General features: G+C 35.6%; 3 protein-coding genes across 5 annotated transcripts in view; all 3 read right to left on the bottom strand.

Moving 5' to 3' along the window:
• Window positions 1-1,661: 1,661 nt before the first annotated feature.
• Window positions 1,662-13,240, bottom strand: LOC141286939 (AN1-type zinc finger protein 5). Of its 2 annotated transcripts, none has more exons than XM_073819068.1 (6): window positions 13,147-13,240; window positions 9,935-10,136; window positions 9,732-9,837; window positions 9,445-9,569; window positions 7,734-7,841; window positions 1,662-4,373 (listed from the first exon to the last, which is right to left on the bottom strand). In XM_073819068.1, the coding sequence occupies exons 2-6, from the start codon at window positions 10,092-10,094 to the stop codon at window positions 4,225-4,227; spliced, it is 648 nt and encodes a 215-aa protein (XP_073675169.1). In that variant the 5' UTR covers window positions 10,095-10,136; window positions 13,147-13,240; the 3' UTR covers window positions 1,662-4,224. The 2 variants fall into 2 exon arrangements, with proteins under 2 accessions (XP_073675169.1, XP_073675170.1); XM_073819069.1 differs by having other exon boundaries at window positions 9,445-9,566.
• Window positions 13,241-15,231: 1,991 nt separating this feature from the next.
• Window positions 15,232-19,447, bottom strand: plin3 (perilipin 3). Its single transcript, XM_073819427.1, has 8 exons — window positions 19,352-19,447; window positions 18,134-18,200; window positions 17,197-17,392; window positions 17,004-17,086; window positions 16,690-16,921; window positions 16,080-16,429; window positions 15,755-15,973; window positions 15,232-15,631 (listed from the first exon to the last, which is right to left on the bottom strand). The coding sequence occupies exons 2-8, from the start codon at window positions 18,197-18,199 to the stop codon at window positions 15,527-15,529; spliced, it is 1,251 nt and encodes a 416-aa protein (XP_073675528.1). The 5' UTR covers window position 18,200; window positions 19,352-19,447; the 3' UTR covers window positions 15,232-15,526.
• Window positions 19,448-21,757: 2,310 nt separating this feature from the next.
• Window positions 21,758-25,886, bottom strand: part of rgl1 (ral guanine nucleotide dissociation stimulator-like 1) — a 32,590-nt gene continuing 28,461 nt past the window's right edge. For both annotated transcript variants that reach the window (XM_073818647.1, XM_073818648.1), the window contains exons 17-18: window positions 23,716-23,830; window positions 21,758-23,619 (exon numbers count right to left, since the gene is read on the bottom strand). In XM_073818647.1, coding sequence (XP_073674748.1) covers window positions 23,432-23,619; window positions 23,716-23,830 — 303 coding nt within the window. In that variant the 3' untranslated portion in view covers window positions 21,758-23,431. The remainder of the gene's footprint in view (window positions 23,620-23,715; window positions 23,831-25,886) is intronic.

The raw sequence follows: 25,886 nt of genomic DNA, 5'->3' as shown, positions 1-25,886 counted from the left end.
TTTCCAAAAACTCTATGCCATTAATTGTAATGATCCAGTCAGATTTATGTTTGCACAAGGAGTCTGACATCAGCCAGTGCTCCAAACAGAGATTTGATCTCATCATCATCATTTGTCTGGAATGACATGAAGAAACAGAACAAACCGAGACAGACTAAATCCAGAAGAACTGTGGCAACTTCTCCAAGATGTTTCAAGGAACCTACCTGCAAAGCTACATGAAAAACTATGCGCAAGTGCACCTGTAGGGAAAAAGCTGCTTTAAACGCAAAGGATGGTCACACCAAATGTTATTTTAATTTAGTTAATAGAAATAGTTGAAGAAAATCTATTTATGACATTGTTTTTGACAGCATTTTACAGCATTTATACCCAAGTGCCTAAAACTTTTAACAGAACTGTAGCTTTGCAGGTAGGTTTCTTGAAGCATCTTAGACGTTGCCACAGTTCTTCTGTATTTAGTCTGTCTCAGTTTGTTCTGCTTCATGTCATTCCAGACAGACTGGATGATGAAGATGAGATCAGATCTCTGTGTGGAGCACTGGCTGTTGTCAAACAAAAAAATATTACAATTAATGGCAAAATGAATGTTTAGAAATGTAAACTGATGTTTATATTTCAGTTAGAATGTTGATTTCTCACAAATAAACAGCTTTTTCCTTTACAAGACGTTAATTGGTGGACTGAAGTTGTGTGGATTACTTGTGGATTATTTTGATGTTTTTTCAGATGTTTGGACAGCAAACAGCATCCTGGCAGCACCCGTTCAGTGCCAAAAATAAATTAAGTATATCAACAAAATGTTTTTGAGGAAAACATTCCAGGATTTTTCTCCATGTAGTGGATTTCAATGCAGCTTCAAAGGGCTCTATACGATCCCAGCCAAGGAATAAGGGTCTTATCTAGCAAATCAATCGGTAATTTTCTAAAAAAGAATAAAAATGTATATACTTTTTTTTTTTTACCACAAATGCTCATCTTGCACAAGCTCAGCTTCACACATTAGACATTGGAAAGGTCACACATGATTTAGGGGAAGTACCAACAGTGTTTACAAACCAAACGTACAAAAAGTCAAAAGCTCTTGACAAAAAAACGATGTTGGACAATTTTTGTACCGAAGTACACAGATGAACAAACCACCCGTGACTTTTCCAACATGGTTTCGTAACACATGAAGTCGCATATGCGCATTGCAGAGCTAGTGCAAGATGAGCATTTTTGGTTAAAAAGTATATACATTTTTATTTTATTTTTAGAAACTGACTGATCGATTCACTAGATAAGACCCTTATTCCTCGTCTGGGATTGTGTAAAGCAGTTTGGACCTTCAACCTGCTGATCCCCATTGAAGTCCACTATATGGGAAAAAAATCCTGGAATGTTTTCCTCAAAAACCTTAATTTATTTTCAACTGTGGAAAGAAAGACATGAACATCATGGATGACATGGGGGTGAGTAAATTATCAGGACATTTTTATTCTGGAAGTCAACAATCCTTTAACATTCTAGATCCAAAGCCGCTTTTTTTCCCAAGACTATTCAAAAGTTGTCCTAAATTTACATTAACTGTAAGACTTATTGGGCCCCCCAGATGAGAACCACTGCATTAGATGGTCAAACATAAGCAGAAAACAAAAGAACCACACAAGACTTTGTGTAAATTTAAAATAAACTTTGTGATTTTATTGGTTTTATACTTACTCATACACATCATACAATCCTAAATTTGAAAAGAAAACAAAAAGGTATCTGGTGGTGTCTCTGGGGGACTGGGCATGCTGGTAAATTAATTAATGAATGCTGGTTAACGTACTGCCGAACACGCCTGAGCTGAAACTCACGTCACCCATCCGAATGTTCTGATGAACTACTGGGAGAAAAATTAATCTCAACAACCTTCACTAAAATCAAGGCAATTCTTCTTCAGTTACGTGTAAGGAAGAAGTCACTTCTCTATTTTGCTCAGTAACATCCAATCACGACAGTTAATCATTGCTAGCGTAGAAGGGATAATGCACTGACATACAGTGCCAACGGTCTGATAAGACACTGAAGGCAACATTAGAGGTGACCAACTGGCTTTCAACCTACTGGAGTTTCATAGTCAAGCAGCTGACTACATTCACAGTATTTGCGCACCCAACACACTTCAACAAGTCCAGTCCAGCATTCCCATACACTGACATCGCCTTCACCCGTCCGTATCCCAACACTCAAACCCAAGAAAGGTAGGATTATCCCCTAGCAAACGGTGCAGAGAGAAAGCATGAGATCCAAACCCTCATTAAAAGGCTGTCAGGATGCCGGCTCAGCCAAGCATGGCGCGTACACATGCCAGCTCACTGAGCCACTTACACCTGCCTTTCACAAAAGCCTTCTTGAGCTGGCAGCCCCACTGAGGATAATGCTGCCATCACAGACGGTGCTAATTAAAGCTCAGGTTATTTCCTTAATAAAGCAGCAAGGTCATTACCAGGACTTCAAATCGGATACATCCACCAAGTTGCTTTCAACAAGTCTAAGTCATGAATCATGGAAAATGTGCGAGACGTTATGAGGGAAGATTGCTGGACAACATTACGGATAAATACAAAATGGTTGTTTCAGCCCTTTTACGAAAAAAAAAAAAAATAGTAGTAGTAGTAGTAGTAATTAAAAACACAACCAGCACAAGACACAGGATTCACTCAAAGGATGACAGAGAACACCACGTCGCACCTTTTTCCTTACATATGGGTAGTTAATAAACACTACATACACACAAAACGGACTGTTCCTGTCCTTTCTAAAACCTTCAACATTCTATTTTAGAATGGCAGCCACATTGTATTTACATTAGATCCTGTTTATTTGGAAAGCAGGCCATTCGCCCATGCAATGGGACGTTTTGTTTTACATTCGTGCTTAATGTGGCTGTAGCAAGTCTGCATTTGGCCTGTTTGTGCGAGCATGCAACGTTTATCTGTTGGGGAAGTGTGTGTGCATCTTCCACTAAAATACATGTTTTTGGAACGAAAAGGCGTCGCCTAATAAACAACTAGTAGCCGGTTCCATTAGCATCATTCATTGGTCTGCTGGTGGTTAACGAATACGTTGCTCTCGAAGCTCAGAAACAGTTCATCGCTGGCGTGCGTTAGCAATAACAGGCTTGCTAGGTTCCGTACAGCACCGAGTATCCTACGCTAACTGCACTTTTTGTTGCATTTGAGCGACTGAAAAACGATCTTGTGCTTTGATTCTGAAAAGCCCAATCCTATCTTGACTTAATTCATGAGGATCGATAATTCTTAAAAATGCATATGTAAATATCATATCAATATCAAGGGATCACCTACTGTTTTTGTTGTTTTTAGACATGCTTCCAATCCTCCAGTACCAACCAACCAAATGATAATACAAAATAAATAGAATGCAATCACACAATTCAAGCTACGTACAATATATTAATATAGATCTTCTGATGCCATACACTCATTAAAACAGAAAAGGAAAGAAAAAAAAAATCTCAGTCACTCGCTTATGTCAAGGCTCTTGCTACACCCCTTCCCGCCCCCCTTCGAAACCCCGTCGGATAACTATTCATGCACCCAACATTAGCATGATAAGTCAATATATAAAAGAGAAATATTTTTTTTTAAATGCACAGGCTGGGATTTGACATGTTGGGATAATTAATCAGAATAGAGACACAAAAGAATAACACAGTAAAAGAATTTTACATGGGTAAATGTGGGAGTAGTCATTAAAATCTATATTCTTCAACGTCAAGTTCCCTCTCGATGTCCCACCCCGCCCACCCTTTCCGAATCGGACTCCTGAACTCAGGGCTCCTATAAAAAAATAATGTTAATATCCTAACAAAAAAATCAATGCCAGGGTAAAAACTAAAGAGTCCACCCTCCCCCCGGTGCACATGGATGCCCACCTGACAACCAATCCCTCTTCTCCCTGGCTCTCAGGAAAAAAAAAAAAAAAGAAAAACACTCACATCTCTCAACATATCACACATTTACTCTCACACTCACACACCTCTACACCGCCCTTCTGGGAGAGACAGGGAGATGATAGTTTAGGGAGTCGCCAAGCAGGGGCTGTACCCTACAACCCCACCCACCTTATCCTACAATGAAAAAATGAACCCAGTTTAGAATGGTGTTATTCAGCGCCATGGTTCCAAAACTTGCAGGTCAAACAATTTTTTGCTCATTTAGCCGTCAGTCCTCATAACTTTTGAATCTTCTCAGCTACCACGATGGGGTTCTCCTTGCGGATGCGGGCGGCAGCGGCTCCTCGGTAGTCGTAGGGACAGTCATGTTTGTCAGAATAACGGTGGATAGCGCAAAACAGGTTACCGCAGCGACAGTCAAAGCCTATAGATAAAAAGAAAAGTCTAAAGAACAAGCAGGATACCAGCAGGACCATGTGAAATGCAGCACTAACCTGCAGTATGCCGTCTGACTACAGGTAGAAAATATGACAAATGAACTAAAATCAACAGATTTATATTTTATTGAATAGCAATTAAGTCAATCTTGTAAAATATTCATACACTACCTAAAAACCACCTCAACCACCTAAAAATTTTGGAAAAATACAGGGGGAAAAAACATATTGGTAAATACTATGACAATTTTTCTTGTTTTTAAAATATAAATTATTTTCTGTAATGGCAAAGCTAAATTTCTAGAGTAGTGTCCAGTGTCACAGGATCCTTCAGAAATCATTCTAATATGCTGATTTGGTGTTTAAGAAACGTTTTTTATTATCATCAATATGTTTGCATGCCTGCAAATCTTGCATGTGGCAACACCAGGAATATGAATAAGGGTGGGTCCACACTTGTAGTTCAGTTCGTTTGGTTCATTTGGTCCAGACTAAAAAGGAAACTGCTACATTTGTTCCTGATCCGCTTAGCTTTCACTCAGGCACTTTTGACAGCAAACTTAAAGATACAGAACCTAAAGAAATAGTAACCAGGATTCCATCCAAGGACTTCTTGCAAAGAAATATTTAGCGCTTCAAAATTTAGTTGATGGCGGTGGTGGACAAAGTACACAAATCAAGTACTTGAGTAAAAGTACAGATATATATAATACAATATTACTCCAGTAAAAGTAAAAGTACTCCTTTTTCAATTTTACTCGAGTGAAAGCGCAAAAGTACTACATTTTTTGTGTACTTAAGTAAAAAAGTACTGAACTATTTAGCAATTGTATTTAGGCTACTTAATTTAATTTTATATTAGCATATATTTTTTTATAATCCTACTGTTCAAAAAGCCTGGGATTTTCCCAAAATAACCACTAGCCTCTATGGAGTCAAGATATATTTTTGTTGTTGATATGGACTACGTTGATGAGAGTGATGTAGTAATGTTCACTGTGAAGCTTACATTACAAAAAACACTCCTGGCCAAATGAATGAATCGTTTGGTGCGATTTGCGAACCGATTTAACAGGTTCATTGAAAAGAATTAGTTTGTTCATTATTCAGACACAGCGCTGCGTCTCGGAACACATGATATATTATGAGGAGTTAAGTTTTATGAAATGTAGTTAAGTAAAAAGTACGATCTTATGCTTTGGAACGTATTGAAGTAAAAGTAAAAGTAACTCAAAATAAAACTACTCCAGTAAAGTACAGATACTTGAAAAATGTACTTAAGTACAGTAACGAAGTACAACTACTTCGTCACTCTCCACCACTGGTTGATGGGAATGTCATTTATCGCTAAAATTTCTCAAGTGTTGACAAAATCTTTTTCCATTTAACTTTAGCGCATAAATTCTATATTGACAGTTTAAATGTCACAAAAATTTGTGTGGAAACACTTTTTGTCGAGAAAAGGCGCTTTAACGCAAAAAAATGTGTCACATGACAGAATTAGCCAATAGGCAGTGTCTGTGTTCGTGGTGTTGCTCACTTTAAAGCACCGTTTCTCTGTAGTTCAAAAGTGCATTAAATCATATTTATATTATTAGATTGTAGCCTACCTAAAATTATTTTATATAGGCCTATGGTAAGAAAAAGACAAGTTACCTTTCAAATATACGTATCTTAGTTTGATGTTTCTTTAGTACGTTGCAAGTTAAAATGTATTCATTTTGTACAAAAAGTAAACATTAATTTGTTTTGGCTTGTTAGCTTATATTTTCATTCTTGTTTTATTCTTGGTTCTGTTCTATCATTAAATTTAAAAGATTTGTTGTAGAGTGAGGGCAAGTAATATAGCATGGTTTTTCAATATGTTTGGCTGGCTGTATTTTATTTTGACAATGAACAGGCTGGTTGTCCAGTTAGTAGACTGCGTGCCAGAGGCACCGGCGCGATCACTTAGTTTTTTTCCCCCTTATAAAAGTGGAAACAACTTACAACTGGCTACTCATTCTTTTGTGGTCATAAAAGAGTAAGGCATTTTTCGAAACTATTCTAAATATTTATTTTATTTGTGTAGGCTACATTCACAATAAAAACAAACAAACTGCTTTCTCAAGAGCGCATCACAAAAATGAAACAAAATTCTGCATATAGGCTGCTACTTGTTGCACAGTTTATTTTCTTTGTTCTTAGATAAATATATATTTTATCTATAGGCCTATTGATTTATTTTATATACAGCTTTATTATGCTTTTCTCCGTTCGCAGAGGTGAATACAGCGCTTGTTCCCTTCATGAAATCATGTCGCATAGTGTCGCTTCTTGTAGTTACTTCCTGTTTTTGGTTCGTTTAGAAGTATTTGGTCCGTGCTGTGTTCATATTTCATTCGAACCGGACCAGTTTGATGTTAGGTGCGCACCAGGGTTCGGATGGCGGCGTTCACACTTGTCATGTTTGGTTCGATTAAAATAAACCCTAGTGCGATTGCCCTGTTAGTGCTGTTTGTTTGAGTAAGTGTGAACGCTGCCATCCAAACCTTAGTGCGCACCAAACAAGCGGACCGAGACCACTAAAAAGATAGGTCTCTGTCCGCTTTCTAAACAAGCTCTGGTGCGATTTGAATGAAATATGAACACAACATGGAGCAAATACTTCTAAACGAACCAAAAACAGAAAGTAATGACAAGATGCGATGCTATGTGACATGATTTCACGAAGGGAACAAGTGAAAAAAATGAGCAGAGGGCAAACATAGAGCAACGAGTGCGCTCATTGTTATGTGTATATGGTTTTATTTTCACCACCTGCGAAGTCACAAAGAGCTCATAAAAGGTACTTTACCTCCTCGTTGCTCCACGTTTGCCCTCTGCTCATTTTGTTCTGGATATACGGTTTGTTCCCTTCGTGAAATCATGTCGCATACTGTCGTATCTTGTCATTACGTCCTGTTTTTGGCTCATTTAGAAGTATTTGGTCCATGTTGCGTTCATATTTCATTCGAACTGCACCAGAGTTCGATTGAAAGTGGACCGAGACCCATCTTTTTAGCAGTCTCCGTCCACTTGCTTGGTGAGCACCAGGTTACACTTACTCAAACCACACTCATAGAGCAATCACACCAGAGTTTGTTTTAATGTAACCAAACATGACATGTGTGAACACACCCTAAGACTGCACAAAAAAGTGAATATTTGAGCTGCGAAAACTAAACTAGAGGGAGACTCTCTGCTGACTTTCTCAACTAAATAGGAAAATAAACAGCTTTGCAGTAGCTGTATTTTGTAAAGGGCTCAAAGATAAGTGTGGCCCAGCCCTCATTCAGAAATCAAAAAGCTCTTCCTTTGGTTCTTACCCGTGAGGCCAACTTTTTTCCTACAAGAGAAGCATCGATTTTTCTTTTTATTCTTGTCAGGAGTCTGATCTCCGTCTGAAGAAGCCTGTGCAGCTTCCCCTGCTGGCCCTGTGATTAAAGACATGGTCAGCCTTTGACATATCATTTCTAAAACACAATGAACTTCCAAGCTTCCGAGGCTACATGATACTCTGACACTCAGATAAATGATTTAATAAATCCTCAGTATTCATGTCTTCCCATGAAGAGAATTAAAAGGAGGGCTTTAATTTGGATGGAGTTTAAGTCTTTCAAGATGTGTATGGTGTTTCATAATTGACATCAAATTGAATCATAATTGAATCAAAACCACAGAGTTATAATACAACATAAAACGTCTACTAACAACTAGCCACTTTTATTGACTTGTTGGATATTCTATGTCTCACAAAATGAAATCCAACAATGCAAAAAAAAATTAAGTGAATATAAATGTACACTAGACTATGTATATAATGGTTTAACAAGCAATACTGAAATAATAATAATAAATAAACAAAAATAAGATGCTAAAATAATAAATACAAATAATTATGAAAAATAAATTAATTTGACAAAAACGCTTTTCAAATTATGAAAGCAGCAAAACAGTTTAAATAACCAAAGAAATGTGCCTCAAAAATTAAAACTGCTTTTGAAATTAAACACTGATAATAATTATTCAATTATTACAAAAGAGGAGACCAAGAATAATCAGTGTTATTATAGTATATTAAAGTTACTATTATAGTTCTAATTAATCCTAAATAATTTTATTTTAGTTAATGTTTATTTGTGATGCTGGATCACAAAACCAGTCAACCAGTCATCAATTTATTTATTGAGAAAGCTGAATAAATAAGCTTTCCATTAATGTATGGTTTTTTAGGACAGGACAATATTTGGTCGAGATACAATTTGAAAATCTGGAACCTGAGGGTGCAAAAAAAAAAATCGAAATATTGAGAAAATCGCCGTTAACGTTGTTCAAATGAAGTTCTTAGCAATGCACATTACTAATTTAATAAATTATTTTTTTATTTATTTTTACGGTAGTAAATTTACAAAATATCATCATGGAACATGATCTTCACTTAATATCATAATGATTTTTGGCATAAAAGAAAAATCAATAATTTTGACTCATCCAAAGCATTTTTGGCTATTGCTACAAATATACCCATGTTACTTAAGACTGGTTTTGTGGTCCAGGGTCACATTTTTTTCAAAGAACAAAGACTATTTTACAGTTTTAGGGATGAACTGAAATTTTGGTGGCTGAAAATTATCGGCCGAAAATGGCAATTTCGGTTTTTGATCATTAAAAAAAATATATATATAAAAATCTGTTAAATGTGATTCTTTTGTACAGAACTAAATAAAAATAATATATTGATACTTATAATTAATATGTAATTAATATTAATATATTTTCTGTCCAATTGTAATGTTTTACTTTCAATAAAAGTGTGGTTATTTTATTGCCATGTTTAAAATTCAGTATCATTAAAACTACTGATTTAAACTAAAATGATCCAAAATTTTGGATTTAAAAGCATTTCCGCTTTTGGTTTTTGACCAAGTGCATCGGTTTCAGACCAGAATTTTCATTTTAGTGCATCCGTAGTTTTACCTTTGGTTAACAATAATATTCCTGAGAATTAATTTTTTCATGTGCATGTATGAGACAGACCTGTGCTTTTAGACGAGCCCTCCTCCTCTTCCTCCTCCACTTCTGCTCTGTCTGAATCAGTGGTTGCCGTGTCCTGGGAGATGCTCATAGCTGTCATCTGCTGGGTTACTGGGCTGGGCGAACTACTGCATAAACACAATCCAACCAAATACAGGGTTATTTGTTATAATTCCTTCCCATACCAACATAAGCAGCTTGTGCTCATTAAGAGATTACCACTGAGCTACAGACTGTAGTTTATACCAATTAAAGCATGAACAGTCTCAGATTAATAAAGTTCTTCTTACCTAGACGTGCGTTCTTCGGGTGGGGTAACGGCTTCTGTAGTGGATACAGGGGTGGGTTCCACCGTTACCGCAGATGCGCTTGGGGAACCTACAGGAGATGTGGCAGCTGGAAGAAATGGACAGGAACCTAAGCATTAACTTTAAAACTTAGGTGAATGCATTTGATTCCTAATGCAGTAGGTGCATGTGACATAGTATCCTACCTTTCTCACCTGGGGGACTGTTTCGCCCCCCTCCTTGTTGTCTCTGCAGATGTTCCTTGTAGCAGACAGAGCACATTCCATTGGTGCGAGGGTTACCATAGAAACCGCATCCCATAGTGCAAAGCATTGGCACCTGCGTCTGATTTGTCTCCTGAGCCATGCTGTTTAAGAAGGGGGGTAAGGGGGACGGGAGAGGGTGATCCTAAAAATGAGAATTAAGAATTAGTATTTCATAAGCATCATTTATCATGAAGTAGCCAAAAGTAGCTTGATATAAAAGCGAAAAAATTTAAATCGTCAATATTTATTCAGTACAATTTCATTCCTGACCCATATGACATTATATTTTTCGTCTACGAAACAGAAAAATTAACTTCACATAAACTTTTTTCATAAAACCTTGAATCCGTTGACAATCAAGCTCTAAAAAAGGCATATAAAAGACTATAAAAGTTATACAACTCATGTGCTATATTACAAGTCTTCTGAAGCCACGTGATAGCCTTGTATGAATAAGCATATGAGTCAAATTAGACATCTGTGGTGCTTTTTTGTCCTTTCTGTTGCTTGACAGCCCATGGTCTCTAGGGCTGGACAAATACTTTCCAAACAATGACCAATTGAGGTAGAATACAGATTAGAATATTACTAGTAAAATCAACATCAATAGAATACAATATTATTAATATTTATAGAATATGTAAAACGTTTTTATAAAAAAAAATAAGAAGTGTAATATAATACAACACTTGTAACATGGTTCAGACTGTAAATGCAGAGTGATTTTTAATGAAATTTATCATTCAACAAAAATAAGAATAGACAAATATTTTCAACATGCCAATCCCTTTGAGCAGCTGATTTAACACATTTTGTATAAATATAAAAATATAAATAAAATAAAAAATAAATAATGGCTCAGGGCTCTACGCTTACTTTTCTTGCTAGGAGCACATTCTAAACAATAATTAAAACTCTGTGTTTGAATTGAGATGCGCGCAGTTGTGACTTGTTTCAGATTACTTTTGACGACGAAATGGAACAAATCAGGCAATAGTGTTGTAGTCAGCCAATGTAAGTCACTTAATAATAACTCCTTGTTTATTTAACTGCTGTATTAGATCAAGATCTCGTTTACAAACTCCCTTAATGACATGAAGGTAAATAAACAATGACACAATTTTCATTGTCTAACTATTTGGTTAGACTTTAAGTTGTCCTTGTTGCAATGTAACTACACAAATAAGTACAGAGCAATAATAAGCAACATGTAATTGTTATAGAGTTAGGGTTCGGTTTAAAGTTGGTTGCTTATAATTATGCACGATTTAAAGTTAGTAGTTTAAACACATGTAACTATAACAAGGAGACCTTAAAATAAAGTGTTACTAACTATTTCTGTAATAAAACGCATTATAAACTATAAATGCATAATTGCTACACTACCAGTCAAATTTTTTTTTGTTTTTAAATAAGTCTCTTCTGCTCACCAAACCTGCATTTATTTATTCCGAAGTACAGCAAAATCTGTAAGAATTGAAATATTTTTACTATTTAAAATAAATACTATTTGAATACATTTAAAAAGTAATTAATTCCTGTGACTTTAAAAGCTGCTTTTTTCATTATTACTCCAGTCACATGATCCTTCAGAAGTCATTCTAATATTCTGATTTGCTGCTCAAAAAACATTTATTAATATTATTATCAGCTGAGTAGAATTTTTTCAGGTTTCGTTGAATAGAAAGTTCAGAAGAACAGCATTTATCTGAAATAGAAATCTTTTGTAACATTATAAACATCTTCATCATCACTTTTGAGCAATTTAAAGCATCCTTGCTAAATAAAAGTATTCATTTCTATCATTTTTTCCTTCTATAATTTCTATTATACAAACGTATAAGCTTTTGAATGGTATAGTGTATAATGTTAAAGCTTCTCATTTCAGATGAATGCTGATCTTTAGATATTTCTATTCATCAAAGAAACCTGAAAAAAAAAATCACTTAACTGTAAATATAATAATAGAAAATGTTTTTTGAAAAGCAAATCAGCATATTAGAATGATTTCTAAAGAATCATGTGGCACTGGTAACTGGAGTAATGACAATGAAAATTTTGCTTTGATCACAGGAATAAATTACATTTTAAAATATACATTTAAATAGCAACCAGTTATTTTAAATAGTAAAAATGTTTCACAATATTACTGCTTTTTGCTTTAATTTTGATCAAATAAATTCAGGCTTAGTGAGCAGAAGAGAATTCTTTAAAGAATCCTGAAAAATCTTACGGTTCAAAAACTTTGGACTGTTGTGTATATCATAAAATGCCAGACATAGTTCAAATGAAACTAAATGCATCAAATTTGTTATCTCTTGGGCTCTACCCTTGACTTTTAAAAGACTTTTTACCCTTGAAGTTTTTAAAATGTTGTTCATTTACACTTGACATGGCTATATAAAATACAAGATTTGTATACACTAAATGGAAAAGAACAAAAGAGAAAGTTTATCAGTGAAACTCTTGAACTGTTAAATGTTGTTGGATTCCCGTTACAGTGATCAAACGCCAAACTTTAAACCGTATTTAAACTTATTTGTTGGTGGACCCTGCTACAGGCGACAATGTGCTGTACGAAAACAAAAGCTCCTTTGTTTGTTCGCGTTTTGTTTCTCAAACAAGCAAAGAATGATCCAGGTTACTGAAACCTAATGACGATTTACAATCTAGCAACAGTTGCGCTTCGGTTCGAATAAAATACAGCGAGTACGTGTTTAATCTTGACACAGAAGTTTACCTTAACTATCTGCAAGACAAATAACCAAGCAAACGTGGAATAAATAAGGTTATTTTGGAGCTTGTCCAGGAAAAATCAGCTGAGAGCGGCTCCGCAATTAGAAAAACATTTTTGTCTTTGACCCGAGGATCGCGACAAACAACAAATCGACTTGGTGTCAGCGTCAAAGCGACACCGAAAGCGAATATTTTCTTTCAGAAGTAGTTATTATTACCTACAGATGACCGTGTTACAATCGCTGACCAGATCAAAGTCATTTTGTTTGTGATATTCAACTAGCCAGGCTAACGCGCTAGCTCCGCTAATGGCTAGCTGACGTGATGGCACGCACACAAAACGGACAGCTGAGACCTCGAGACCGTCCCACGTACACTTGCGGTGGCTTAAAACCCCCGTTACCTCGAATATTTACCCGTATTTCTGTGTGATTGAAGAGAATTCGACGACCTTGATCCACAGAAATCTGACAGAGTAGGTTCCTGCTATGCGCGTGCGGCCTGCTTCTCTCAACGTCATCCGAAACAACGGGCGTGACGTCACCCGTGGCGCAACAATTCATTTTTTGGCCATCATCGAAACCTCATCACACTTCCCCCTAGTCCAATCCAGTCTATACCAACAATGCTGCCAAGTTTTTACGTAACATGCAGTTTATTTGGTTTCAAAACTTGTTTTAAGACAGCCATTGGTTTCAACGCCACAGCTGTATTTTTCAGAGTTGTCTGGATGAAAATGCAGATATATTAAGGAAGGCAAAATAGTCATGGGCAATTTATCGGAATGTGTGCGCTTTCATTTTCAAGTTCAGTGTCAAAGCTTCCTACTTCAGCTTCATTCGCTGGGAATTGTTAATTTAGCTTTATCCACTTGCTGCTATAATATTATATTCACAGTATACAGTATGTGTTTATTTTTGCTTGTTCCACTTCTCTCTCTCTCTTTTCAATCCATAAATCAGAACTGTCATAAATCAATACTGTCAGCAGAATGTACAATACAGTAAACACTATGAATGATATATGAACAAATCACTTAGTAAAAACCTTTGGAATATAGACAGTAATAAAACTAAAACGTAGTTGAAAAGGTCTAGATTTCTGGCTTAGTGCATGAGAAAAAAATGATAGTTGAAGTTATAAAAATGACCCATTCAAAAGTTTCTTAATACTGTTTTGTTACCTGAATGATCCACAGCTGTTTGTTTTTTTAGTGATAGTTGTTCATGAGTCCCTTGTTTGTCCTGAATGGTTAAACTGCCTGCTCTTCTTCAGAAAAATCCTTCAGGTCCCACAAATTCTTTGGGACAACATTTTTGTGTATTTGAACCCTTTCCAACAATGACTGTATGATTTTGAGATCCATTTTTCACACTGAGGACAACTGAGAGACTCATATGCAACTATTACAGAAGGTTCAAATGCTCACTGATGCTTCAGATGGAAACACTATGCAATAAGAGCCGCGGATGAAAACTTTTGAACAGAATGAAGATTTGAACATTTTTCTTAGGATGCCTAAATTTCATATTTTATTCATTTAGTACTGCCCTTCAGAAGCTACAGAAGATACTTAAATGTTGCCCAGAAGACAAAATAAGTTAAATTTACCCCGATCTTCAAAATCAGGCTCTTAATGCATTGTGTTTCCTTCTGAAGCATCAGCGAGAGCTTGAACCTTCTGTAATAGTTGCACATGAGTCCCTCAGTTGTCCTCAGTCTGAAAAGATGGATCTTAAAACCATACAGCCATTGTTGGAAAGGGTTCAAATACATAAAATGCTGAAAACCCAAAGAATTTGTGGGATTTTTCTAAAGAACAGCGGGCAGTTTAACTGTTGAGGACAAACAAGGGACTCTGGACTAAACAAAAAAGCAAGATAGCGGCACAGTGTTAAGAATCAAGCGTATGTAAACTTTTAAAGGTGGTCATTGGTTTCTGAATTGAACTATTATTTTCTCTTGTGGCCTTTAAGCAAACATCCTTCATGTGAAATATCTTATTCAGGTCAGTACTAAATAAAAAATAACATGCATTTTGTATGATCTCTCTTATTTTGGTAAAATAATTAACATTTTGCAGATTCTGCAAGGTGTATGTAAACCTATGACCTCAACTGTGTGTATTGTAATTTAAATTTACAGATGCAAATAGATAAAATCTAAAATAAAAAAACACTTTAAATGTGTATTTCAAATATTTTCTTTTCAGTAGTCTGAAAGAAGACATGTTATGGAGACAAACTAACCAGAAACCAACTAAATTGACCAGTGCATGAAAAACACAATGGTTTGTCTGTTGTCTTTAAAATGACTAACAGAACACTTGCTTCTGTGATGATTAAATATGTTGAGATGCTTCATTATAAAATATTACCTCTCATTATAATCCTTCATTTGTACCCAGGAAGCAAAAACAAATATTTACAAAAGATTGCAGTTAATCAACTTATCCCTTTTGCAAGGCGGTGTGATATGAAAACCATGAATTACAACACCAGTGAGAATGAAGTATGGTTTGGTTTTATTCAAAAAGTACATGTATTGAGTATTTAACAGTATATCACCTGCAGAAACATTCATACTCAACCTCTAAGTGGTTTCGATGCTTGGTTTAGAATACTGACATTGATGAAATTATAAATTGCCGTTTTATTTTCATTATACTGTAATTTCAACAATTTAGAGTCTAAAGTCTCCAGTTAACACTAGGTACAATTTCAAAATGAAAACACACAACAATTTGAACCACATATTAACCCATTTCATCAGTTTTATTTAGGTTGTATGGCATTTTCAATCGCCTTTCTCTGTTATCTGAGGTGCAAAAGGTCCAACCAGCCAATTGAGAGGAGTGTTATGGAGAAGGTACTCCACGACACCATCCAATGATTGTCGTACCTGTTAAAAGTGAAAATATACATTAAGCACATTATAAATTTACACATTTTAAGAACTGCACAAAATAGAATAGAGCTCAACAACTGGTATGTGTGAAATTGCATACAATCAAACTGATTATACCTGGCCGATCTGTTGCCGTGTCTGCTCTAAGAGAACGGGTGTGAGTGTTTTGGTGTTACTCAGTGATGCCTGGAGTTCTCCAGCTGTATGTCGAGCATTCAGAAGCTGTTCCTGCACAGTCCCTGGGAGACCCTGTACACTGGACACGACCCCTGAACATGCCGATTTCAGCTGATCACTCAAACCCCGCACCATTGACAGAGCCCTCGACTCCAGTTCCTATGAGGAGACGTACACATATTCACACCAAGAATGTGTCTGATAGTCTAGAGTAAGATATATAGATATATTTTGTTTTGCATTCTAAGTAAAATACAAACTGTACCTCTCCCTTGTTTTTTCCTGTATCTATCTCTGTTACTTTCTCCTGCAGTTCTTTGGGCTGCCCTTCTTTCCATTCTTTCCATCTCTGCAGTAACTGCTCCGGAGCGCCCCCTAGCTGCTGGTTGGCACTGGCCAGGGTGACCCGGGCACTTTCCAGCAGGTCCAAAGTGCTGGTCATTTGAGTCACAGCTGTATGCGTAGTGTCTCGGGCCTTGCGGGCCCTAATAAGAGACTGCTCAAGCGCTCTTTCCCGAACTTTAGCAGATAGTTTACCCAGACGGACAAAATAGCTAGGTCTAGTGGTTACAATGAATCCTTCCTCCTCACCTGGTCTTGGCTCAGCCAGTGCAGCTGTAGGCAGAAAACACAACACTGAGGTCAACCTTACATTCATACATATCAAAAGCATGGTAGCTGCCTTGCTGTCTATGCAGGGTCAGAAAGCTCTTGAATTATCTGAAAAATATCTTAATTTGTGTTCAGAAGATGAACAAAGTTCTTATGGGTTTGAAACGACATGAGGGTGAGTAGTTAATGACAGAATTTTCTTTTTTGCTGAACTATCCCTTTAAATAATTAATTTACTGGGTCTGAAGTGCAATTATACTCACCAAGCTCCTTTTCACTGATTTGAAGGTTCTGATCCACCCAGTCTTCAGAGTGAGTGAGGGCCTTATCCACACCATTACTGACCATCTGGCCCACACGGGACCCCATGACAGTGTTTATGCCATCGGACACAGCCATACGTGTCCTTTCCACACCACCCATCACAGCCCCCACCACAGCATCCTTGGCTCCAGTTACTGACTGGTACACCATGCCCACTGTGTCGGATACCAGCTGCAATGGAGATACAATGCTGATTCATATAGAACTTCAAGTGCTACAGGTTGCATGCAGAACATGTCAGCCTAGAGTTTACCTTGTCTGCTGGTTGTTGTAAAATTGGAAGGTTTTCTTCTACCTTCTCCAGGCCTTTAATGGCATATTCATTTACCATTGCAACTGCACAAGAGAAAGAACAGAAAATGTACAATTATGTATTTAAAATCCAGCAGGAACAACACCACAAAGGCCTAAAAGACAAACTACATCTAAAATTATGAGATCCTTACTCTGAGGTTCCAGCCGGTCGAGTATGGGTTTGGAACCTGTTGAAGCAGCAGCACCCAATGTGCGCACCCCACTCTCAGCAACCTCCATTACTCCTTTCAGAATTGGCACATTGTCTTTAGTAGAGCTGTAGGCATTATACACCGCATCGCATGCTGAACTCACCAGCGGCAGGTTGCTCACTCGGGATACAACACTCTGAAACACAATTTTTTTTTCTCATTTTTACAATTTAAATTCACGATTTGGTCAGTTACCTGCAGTTATGCACGGCCTTATGCATGTTTATATTCGAGTATCACCAATATGGCCAGTTATGCACGGCCATATTGGTGATACTCAGATATAAAAAGAATGGATTGCACATTTAAGGTACTACTGAACATATTGTTCTGCTAATTTATGCTGTCTAAACCATGGAAAAAAAACATGTGGAAGCTGTTGAATCATATATAGAAGGACTTAGGAAGCAGAAAGGGATTTTAACAAACTAAAGTTAATAAGTGGTAAAGACACATACGAGCAGTATTAATTCAGATATTAGCCTAATATTTCAACTATCTGACCGGAAATTTTAAGAACAAACACAAATGATGCCCTGGAAATCCTGGTTCAGTTTGGCCACCCACAAACACCTTTTATTCCTCAGACAGTTTTTTGCTCTCTTCTCTTTGATTCGTTATAACATTTGGCAGTCTATAGCAGCAGGTCTATAGTACTCCAAATGTTTTTCTTGGTCTGACCGATCAGCACAGCCCAAAACATGACAATAATTGAGCACTTTCAGCAGTAATAATCAATAAAAATATGCAAGTTTCATTGCATTGTTTAGATTTAGTGCCACCAATATGGCCGATTGATGATGCATCGTGAAAACTCTCAACAACAAAACATTGTTGGAAATAAACAGAAGCTCTGTTGTGTAACTGTGTGACTTACCTGTTGTTCCTGAGTAGCCTGTGATGCCTCTGTCTCCTTCTCTGGTGTCTTCCCGCTATCTGCCATTCTATGAAAGATGTTGTGATATTAATCAGAAAAACTGAATAAAAACTATTTACCTTTCTGGTAATCACAGCCAGACTCCATCACATAAATACAAACCCACAATTAAAGGAATAGCTCACCCAAAACTCACCATCATGTTTCCCAAACCTGTATGAAACTCTTATAATGGTAACGAAACAGTTGAACATATTATACAAGTCAATGGCTACCATCAACTAACTAACTATCCACAATCTTTATAAAGAAATAATAAATATCTTAAAATAATAAATAAATATCTTCTTTTGTGCTTAACAGATGAAAGAACCTCATACAGGTTTGGTACAACATGTGGGTAAGTAACAATTTGTGGGTGAACTATCTCTTTAAAACTCCCAGCCTGGACAGAAATAAATCAAATAACTAAATGATAAACGAATTCTAAACTACAAAAAAAAAAAAAAAAAAAAACTATTTATTAATATAATGTAATCTTTTATACGTTATGTGAGTAATAGAAGTATCGTAGTAGGCCTAATAAGAAACGAAGGAACGATAAGGTGTGTCCTCTTAATCTCCCTTTAGACTGGCAAACTATCAAGGAGCATTAGCCCGATATCACATAAAATCTATTTTGTGACACTTATAATGTTCAGATAACTTAGGGAAAAAACAACTTTTGCTCACAAATGAATCATATCTTTGCTACATTTCAAAGTGTAGCAGAATGGGCGTTAGTATATTAGTATATTAGTATTATTTTTCGTAATGACAAATCAAGAGCGTTGGATAGAATAAAGGGCGTGAACTTTCACCCACTTCCTGAAGAATTTTAATGTTGCGCCACTCCGTGTGGAATCTGACAGCTAGACGAGAACGAAACGATAGAAAACTAATTTTAACAGCCGCCTGTAATCTTACAATAGACACATTCTTATAGTGTAACTGTAGTTATCCATATAGAAAGCTTTTTTGTTTCTGAGGCGCGGCTTGTTTGAGTGCGCTTGAATAAACTTTCAGCTAACTGGAGACCACACGTAATTGTACTCTCGCTAGCTCTTAGTAAGTCTACTGACAACACTGTAGTTCACCGATAAAAGTAGATTGTTATTTGCCATTCCACACACTAAATAAATTTTCCCATTCACTCAGACAGCTGTCACATGAACTGACCTGTTATTGATCCGCTGTCCCTCGCTGAACCGCGTGAAGTAGATGTGTGAATCTCTAATGCTGTCTAGTCAGGAGTCCGTTTCAACTTGACGCAATAAAAGTGCAAAGTTAGGCGGAGTTCTTTGAAACAAACCAATCAGCCTTTCTGAAACCTCTCATTGTGAAACTACCCTCAATTATTGATGACAACTTTAGCATTTGTATATGAATAATCTTTCCTTAGAACATTAGAAAAGTTCCTCATCTTAATTCATATCATTAGTTTTGTTTGACCAAAGTTACTGTATTACTGTAAAATGCCTCCAGTCTTAAATGAGAGCACAATATAGGCTAATCTAATATACCATAAATAATTTTATGTGTATCCTGTTAATAAGATATTTATTGTCATTGTATTTTGGACCTTTAAACCAGATTTATCAGAGTGCTGATAAAGATGCTGGCAGTTTTCCAGTTATCATTATCATGAACCTTTTCTTCTGAGTTTTTCTGAGGTGAAAGAAGCTATATGTAACCAAACACCTATGGAGATCTCAAACAGCACAGCATGAGTGTTTTTGAGGCTCTTGGTACATAATCCAGGCCGGGCCCTCTAGGTGCGTTTACAACTCTAATGACAGCCAAACAAGATAAGATATGGAATCTTATTAAGATTTGAAACCAGTGGTAAAAAGCAGCCTCGTCACTTTTAATAATCATGAGGTAATGGTGATGTGTAATGTAGTGGTGACGTGGACATTTGTCAAAGCAGCCACCCCGAGTATGACTGATTTGAGTCATCTGTGCAAAAACACGTTATTGTAATATTAATTATGTACTAATGTAGATTATATTAGTATTTAAATTTGCTTTTTTTCTATTTTCATTTTTTTTTATTTAACTTTCTGATGAACTGTTGTCATTTTTTAAAACACTACCAGTCAAAAGTTTTTGAACAGTAAGATTTTTTTTTAAAAATAAGTCTCTTCTGCTTACCAAGCCTGAAGTTATTTAATTCAAAGTATAGTAAAAACAGTAAAATTTTGAAATATTTTTACTATTTAAAATGTTTTTTATTTGAAAATATTTTCAAATGTAATTTATTTGTGTGATCAAAAATTTCCAGTATCATTACTCCAGTCTTCAGTGTCACATGATCCTTTAGAAACCTCAATCAATGATCCTAATATGCTGATTTGCTGTTTGAGAAATTTATTATTATCATCATCATCAATATTTAAAACAGTTGAGTACATATTTTTCAGGATTCTTTGATGAATAGGAAGATTGGCATTTATATATTTATTTATTTTTACTAAGCTGTTTTCAACAATAATAATAAATGTTTATTGAGCAACAAATCAGAATATTAGAATGATTTCTGAAGGATCATGTGACGCTAATGATGCTGAAAATTCAGCTTTGAAATCACAAATAAATTATATTTTAAAATATATTCAAATAGAAACATTTTTTTTAAATAGTACAAATAATTCAAAATTTAACTGTTTTTGCTGTACTTTAAATCAAATTAATGCAGGCTTGGTGAGCAGAAGATAACATTAAGGTGTAAAAAATTAAAACTTAAAAAAACATGAAAAATCTTACAGTTCAAAATTTCGGTCTGGTAGTGTCATTTCAGTTTCAGTAATTTTCTTATGTACGTTTGTCAATTTTATTTTTATTTTCTAGTTTTTAAAAACATTTTCTCATTAAATATGTGTATTTACTTCATTTCAAATACCAAAAACAATTTTGGTAACACTTTACAATAATGTTCAATTTGTTAACTATATTACTTAATGTGACTATCAGTCAAAAACACTTCTAAAGCATTTATTAATCTTAGTTAATGTTAATTTTAATATTTAGCGTTACCCAATTTTGTAATAGTTTTAGTTAAAAATAACATAACAGATGAGAAGAATTACAAAACAAAACCATATGAATGAATCAATCATACCTGTCATTTTTCTTAATATGTGACCCTGAACCACAAAACCAGTCTTAAGTAGCACAAGTATATTTGTGTCAATAGCCAACGATACATTGTATAAGTTAAAAGGATAAATTTTTGTTTTATGCCAAAAATCATTAGGATATTAGTAAAGATCATGTTCCATAAAGATACTTTGTAAATTTCCTACCAAAAAGTAATTTTTGATTAGTAATATGCATTGCTAAGAACGATTTTCTCAATATTTCAAGAATATTTCAGATTCTGGATTTTCAAATAGTTACATTTTGACCAAATATTGTCCTATCCTAACAAACCATACATCAATTGAAAGCGCAATTTCAAAAAACTGACCAATGACAAGTTTTGTGGTCCAGAGTCAAGTCAAAGTCAATTTCAGTCAACGTCCACGGTACTTTCAGAGTCTCCATTTAATTCATGAAAAGTAATATTCAGATTACAAAACATCATAATGATAATAATTTATTCACTGACTCTCTGCAGATAGACAATTCTTTGGTAGTAAAGAAATACTCAAAATAAAGAATGGAGAAAATTCACAAGTGCTGAATAAATTTGAATAAAGACAAATGAATCAGAATACAAACACTGCTGGCCCACTACTGTTAAAGCACTACATTTTTACCTTGTCGAAAAACTGTTAGTGTCATCAAAGTCGTGTTCAATGTAACAAAAATAAGTGTCTTACTTAAGTGGGAGAGAACGAAAGGCAAAAAAGGGCACGTTTGGCACATTCTGTAGTACATAAGTTGACATATTACCAGGAGTCAAGCCCAACTAACATTATTACATACTAGCTCAACAAATCGATGGGAATTATGTAGAGAAACAACAGGATTAAGACAAAAAGAATTCCATAAGACTTTAGGAACTACTGAAACTATTTGGTTTTAAAATGCCTTGGTGTAAAACTACTAGTGGAAAACAGACGTAACATGTCTCAAATGCTCTAGAAAACATCTTGTATGGTGACAAGGGTGCAATGTGAGTGAATTATTGTGCTGGTTGATGGAAATGACTGGTCTGACTTGTTTTAATGCTCACTTTACAATCATATTTCACAGCTTTTTTTTTTTTACATTTTCGCTTTTAGTTTACAAAATCTTTTTAAAACTTCCAAAATCCTTTTTTCATAGATATCATATTTCTTCATCTCATACAAAAACATACGTATAAAAAAAACAACACAAAGAAAAGTATATCATTAATATAGCATTGCTTGAAGACAGAAGAGAGAAAAGCTACAAAAAGTGGACCAAGCGCTCTTTTTAGTACACACCTACTGACTCTGACACTCTCCAGGCTTCCGAACGGAAACCCATCCTATCGGTGCGGTGTGACCACACCTTAAAGACACAACATGGATCCAATCGTGAAAGGAAACACCACAGACTTGATAAAACCAAGCAGGAACCAATCAGAATGCTTATTTCTGGCATTCGTCACACAGCTCACAATATGAGAAACACAGAATAGAGATAAAACGCTTAGAATAAGCAGAAAAAAAATAAAGGCAGCATTAGGAAACCTTGTTTCATCATAGATCGGTTATCTAGAAGAAACAACTTTGCCCTTTAAAGATGGAAAGTGAATGCAATTCTATGGATTCTCAGTGAGCCAGTCTAAGCACTTTTAAGTCTGGGGATACAGTCCACATTGTCCACACAGTGCACAAGTGAACAGGAGAAGACACAATGACGACGACGATGATCATCTTCAATACTGACGCAAGAGCTCCATCATTCAAGGCAACATGGCTGTCGTTTGATTTCTCTTCCCACAGCTGCTTTCAATCCCCTCTGAGGGAGTTGTGTAGGTCTCTTGGCTGGGAGAAGATGTGCTCTTATCCAAATACTGACGAGGAGCAGGAGGTTTTCCTGCATGTGTGCAAAATATCCAGCAATGGGGAAGTTGTGGGCCAGATGGGGAGGTGGAGGCACATACTAATACTTGACATGAGCCTTTTATTCCAAAAGGCAGAATGGAAGAACACGAAATGCCAAAATTAGTTCTGAAATGTTGTCAAGTCAATAAACTCCCCTTGAATAGCCCATTTTTTAGTACTCCACCTGCTGTAGTCTTTTTTTTACAAAGCCTGTTCTGGTCCATAAAAAGGTTAGGGGTCACAGTGTGACCTTGCTGAGTCTGAGGGACAGACTGGAGCGTTGTTGTGTGCGTGGTAGTGTGGTGCTGCAACGACTGCGCAGTTGAACCGGCCTCCCCTCAGAACCACGCAGACGCAGCAGGAAGTCAAAGTTTGCAGATGTGCTCATGGCGTAAAACACATTGGCGTTGTCAGGGATGACCAATTCTAGAGAGAGGGAAAAAAAAAGATTGTGACTGTGATGTTAGACAGACAGTAACGAGTTTTCGAACTGTGGCAGATACACATGTTTTGATGTCGTACCTCTCTCCTCAGAGATGACCTGCACCAACTCGTAGTCGGCAGCCTGCTCACCCTCCAGGTTGTGTTTGGCCATGGCTCGAGAGATCACCGCTGGAGTTTTGTCCTGACTGGTCAGCTGTATAGAGAAACAATGATCCATTTTACATCAGAAAGTCTTCTGTCTCTGAATTTGTGCTATTCTTTTTCATCTTATATTATAAAAACATGTTTCACATTTAAAAAGCAATTCATACTGTGTTAGAAGCAAGATGTAAGTAAGTGTTACATAAATAATTATATAATTAGCTGTTATGTTATGTCACTGTACTAAAGCCAAAACACCTTTTAAAAATATTATCTGTAAGTAATTATTTAAATACACTACCAGTCATAATATTTTTATTGTTTTTTAAAGAAGTCTCTTCTGCTCACCAAGCCTGCATTCATTTGATCCAAAGCAAAAACAGTAACATTTTGAAGTATTTTTAACATTTAAAATAACAGTTTTCTATTTGAATATAATTTAAATAATTAATTCATGTGATCAAAGCCAAATTTTCAGTATCATCAATGATTCAGAAATCATTCTAATATGCTGATTTGCTTTTTAAGAAACATTTATTATTATTATTATTATCAATATTTAAAACAGAGTACATTTTTTCACAATTCTTTGATCAACAGAAAGATCCAAAGATCAGCATTTATCTGAAAGCTTTTGTAACATTATATACTCTACCATTCAAAAACTTGGAGTTAGTATAAATGTTTATTTTTGTGAAAGAAATGATAGAAAAACAATACTTTATACTATACTTATTTAGCGAGGGTGCTTTAAATTGATCAAAAGTGATGATAAAGACATTTATAATGTTACAAAAGATTTGTATTTCAGATAAATGCTGTTCTTGAAACCTGGAAAAAGTCTAGTTAGCTGTTTTCAACATAATGATAATAATACATTTTGTTTGAGCAGCAAATCAGAATATTGGAATGATTTCATCATTACTGGAGTAATAATGCAAAAAAAAAATCAGCTTTGAAATCACAGGATTAAATTAAATTTAAAATATATTCATAAAATATTAAAATAGAAAACAGTTATTTTAAATAGTAAAGATATTTCACAATTTCACCGTTTTTTTGCTGTACTTTGGATCAAATAAATGCAGGCTTGGTGAGCAGAAGAGAATTCTTTAAAAATAAAAACATTAAAAATCTTACTGTTTGAAAACTTTTGACTGGTTGTGTATTCATCATTATATTTATTTTTGTTTTTTTATATTTACATAATTGATGTTGGATGTGCCTGAAAAGAAACATTTTAAAATTCAATTAATTTGGGGGAAAATGATTCATATATGTAGCAATAGCCAAAAATACATTGTATGGGTCAAAATGATCAGTTTTGCTTTAATGCCAAAATCATTAGGATATTAAGTAAAGATACAAAAGATAATAAACTATTTTTTATTAGTAACATGCATTGCTGCTAAGAACTTCATTTGGGCAACTTTAAAGGCAATTTTCTCTCTCTCTCTCTATATATATATATATATATATTTTTTTTTGAAGGTTTTATTTTTAGTTTCAGTTTAGTTTACTATAATAACCCTTGCAGGTAATCTACCAATAACTAATCATACTAAATATGAGCAATATATTAAAGGTTGTATCAGCGATTTCTAGCCTAAAACATAAAGTGTCAATTTCAGCTGACCTTTCTTCACGATCCGCTCGCTGCCTGCCCCATAAATTGTCTGTGAAAAAAACGCGTCTCTCTGGTCAGCCTAGGGTCCGAGATATGCCAAAAAAACAATCGGCACTACCAACCTTTCCACAGATAAACAAACCGTGTTCCAACCAATCAGCGTCAGGGGGTTGGTGTTGTGGACTTTCCTACTGGTGCAGGGATGTGAGGGAGGCGGAGCGAAAGTCCACAACACCAAACCCCTGACGCTGATTGGTTGGAACACTGTTTGTTTATCTGTGGAAAGGTTGGTAGTGCCGATTGTTTTTTTGGCATATCTCGGACCCTAGGCTGACCAGAGAGACGCGTTTTTTTCACAGACAATTTATGGGGCAGGCAGCGAGCGGATCGTGATGAAAGGTCAGCTGAATTTGATACTTTATGTTTCAGGCTAGAAATCGCTGATACAACCTTTAACAATGGGCAATATGGATGTATAAGG

The sequence above is a fragment of the Garra rufa genome, chromosome 15 (genome assembly GCF_049309525.1).
Source record: "Garra rufa chromosome 15, GarRuf1.0, whole genome shotgun sequence".
NCBI classification, from domain to species: Eukaryota; Metazoa; Chordata; class Actinopteri; order Cypriniformes; family Cyprinidae; genus Garra; species Garra rufa.
This window is presented reverse-complemented; position numbering and strand designations above follow the sequence as displayed.

Excerpts from the sequence above, each read along its gene's own strand:
- LOC141286939 (XM_073819068.1), bottom strand. The coding sequence starts at position 10,094 with ATGGCTCAGGAGACAAATCAGACGCAGGTGCCAATGCTTTGCACTATG. Across the intron at positions 9,570-9,731 it reads CCCGAAGAACGCACGTCTAG|TAGTTCGCCCAGCCCAGTAA; the intron begins GTAAGAAGAACT and ends GTGTTTATGCAG. Across the intron at positions 7,842-9,444 it reads GGGCTCGTCTAAAAGCACAG|GGCCAGCAGGGGAAGCTGCA; the intron begins GTCTGTCTCATA and ends CTTTAATCACAG.
- plin3 (XM_073819427.1), bottom strand. The coding sequence starts at position 18,199 with ATGGCAGATAGCGGGAAGACACCAGAGAAGGAGACAGAGGCATCACAG. Across the intron at positions 16,922-17,003 it reads TACAACAACCAGCAGACAAG|CTGGTATCCGACACAGTGGG; the intron begins GTAAACTCTAGG and ends TCTCCATTGCAG. Across the intron at positions 16,430-16,689 it reads AATCAGTGAAAAGGAGCTTG|CTGCACTGGCTGAGCCAAGA; the intron begins GTGAGTATAATT and ends TTCTGCCTACAG.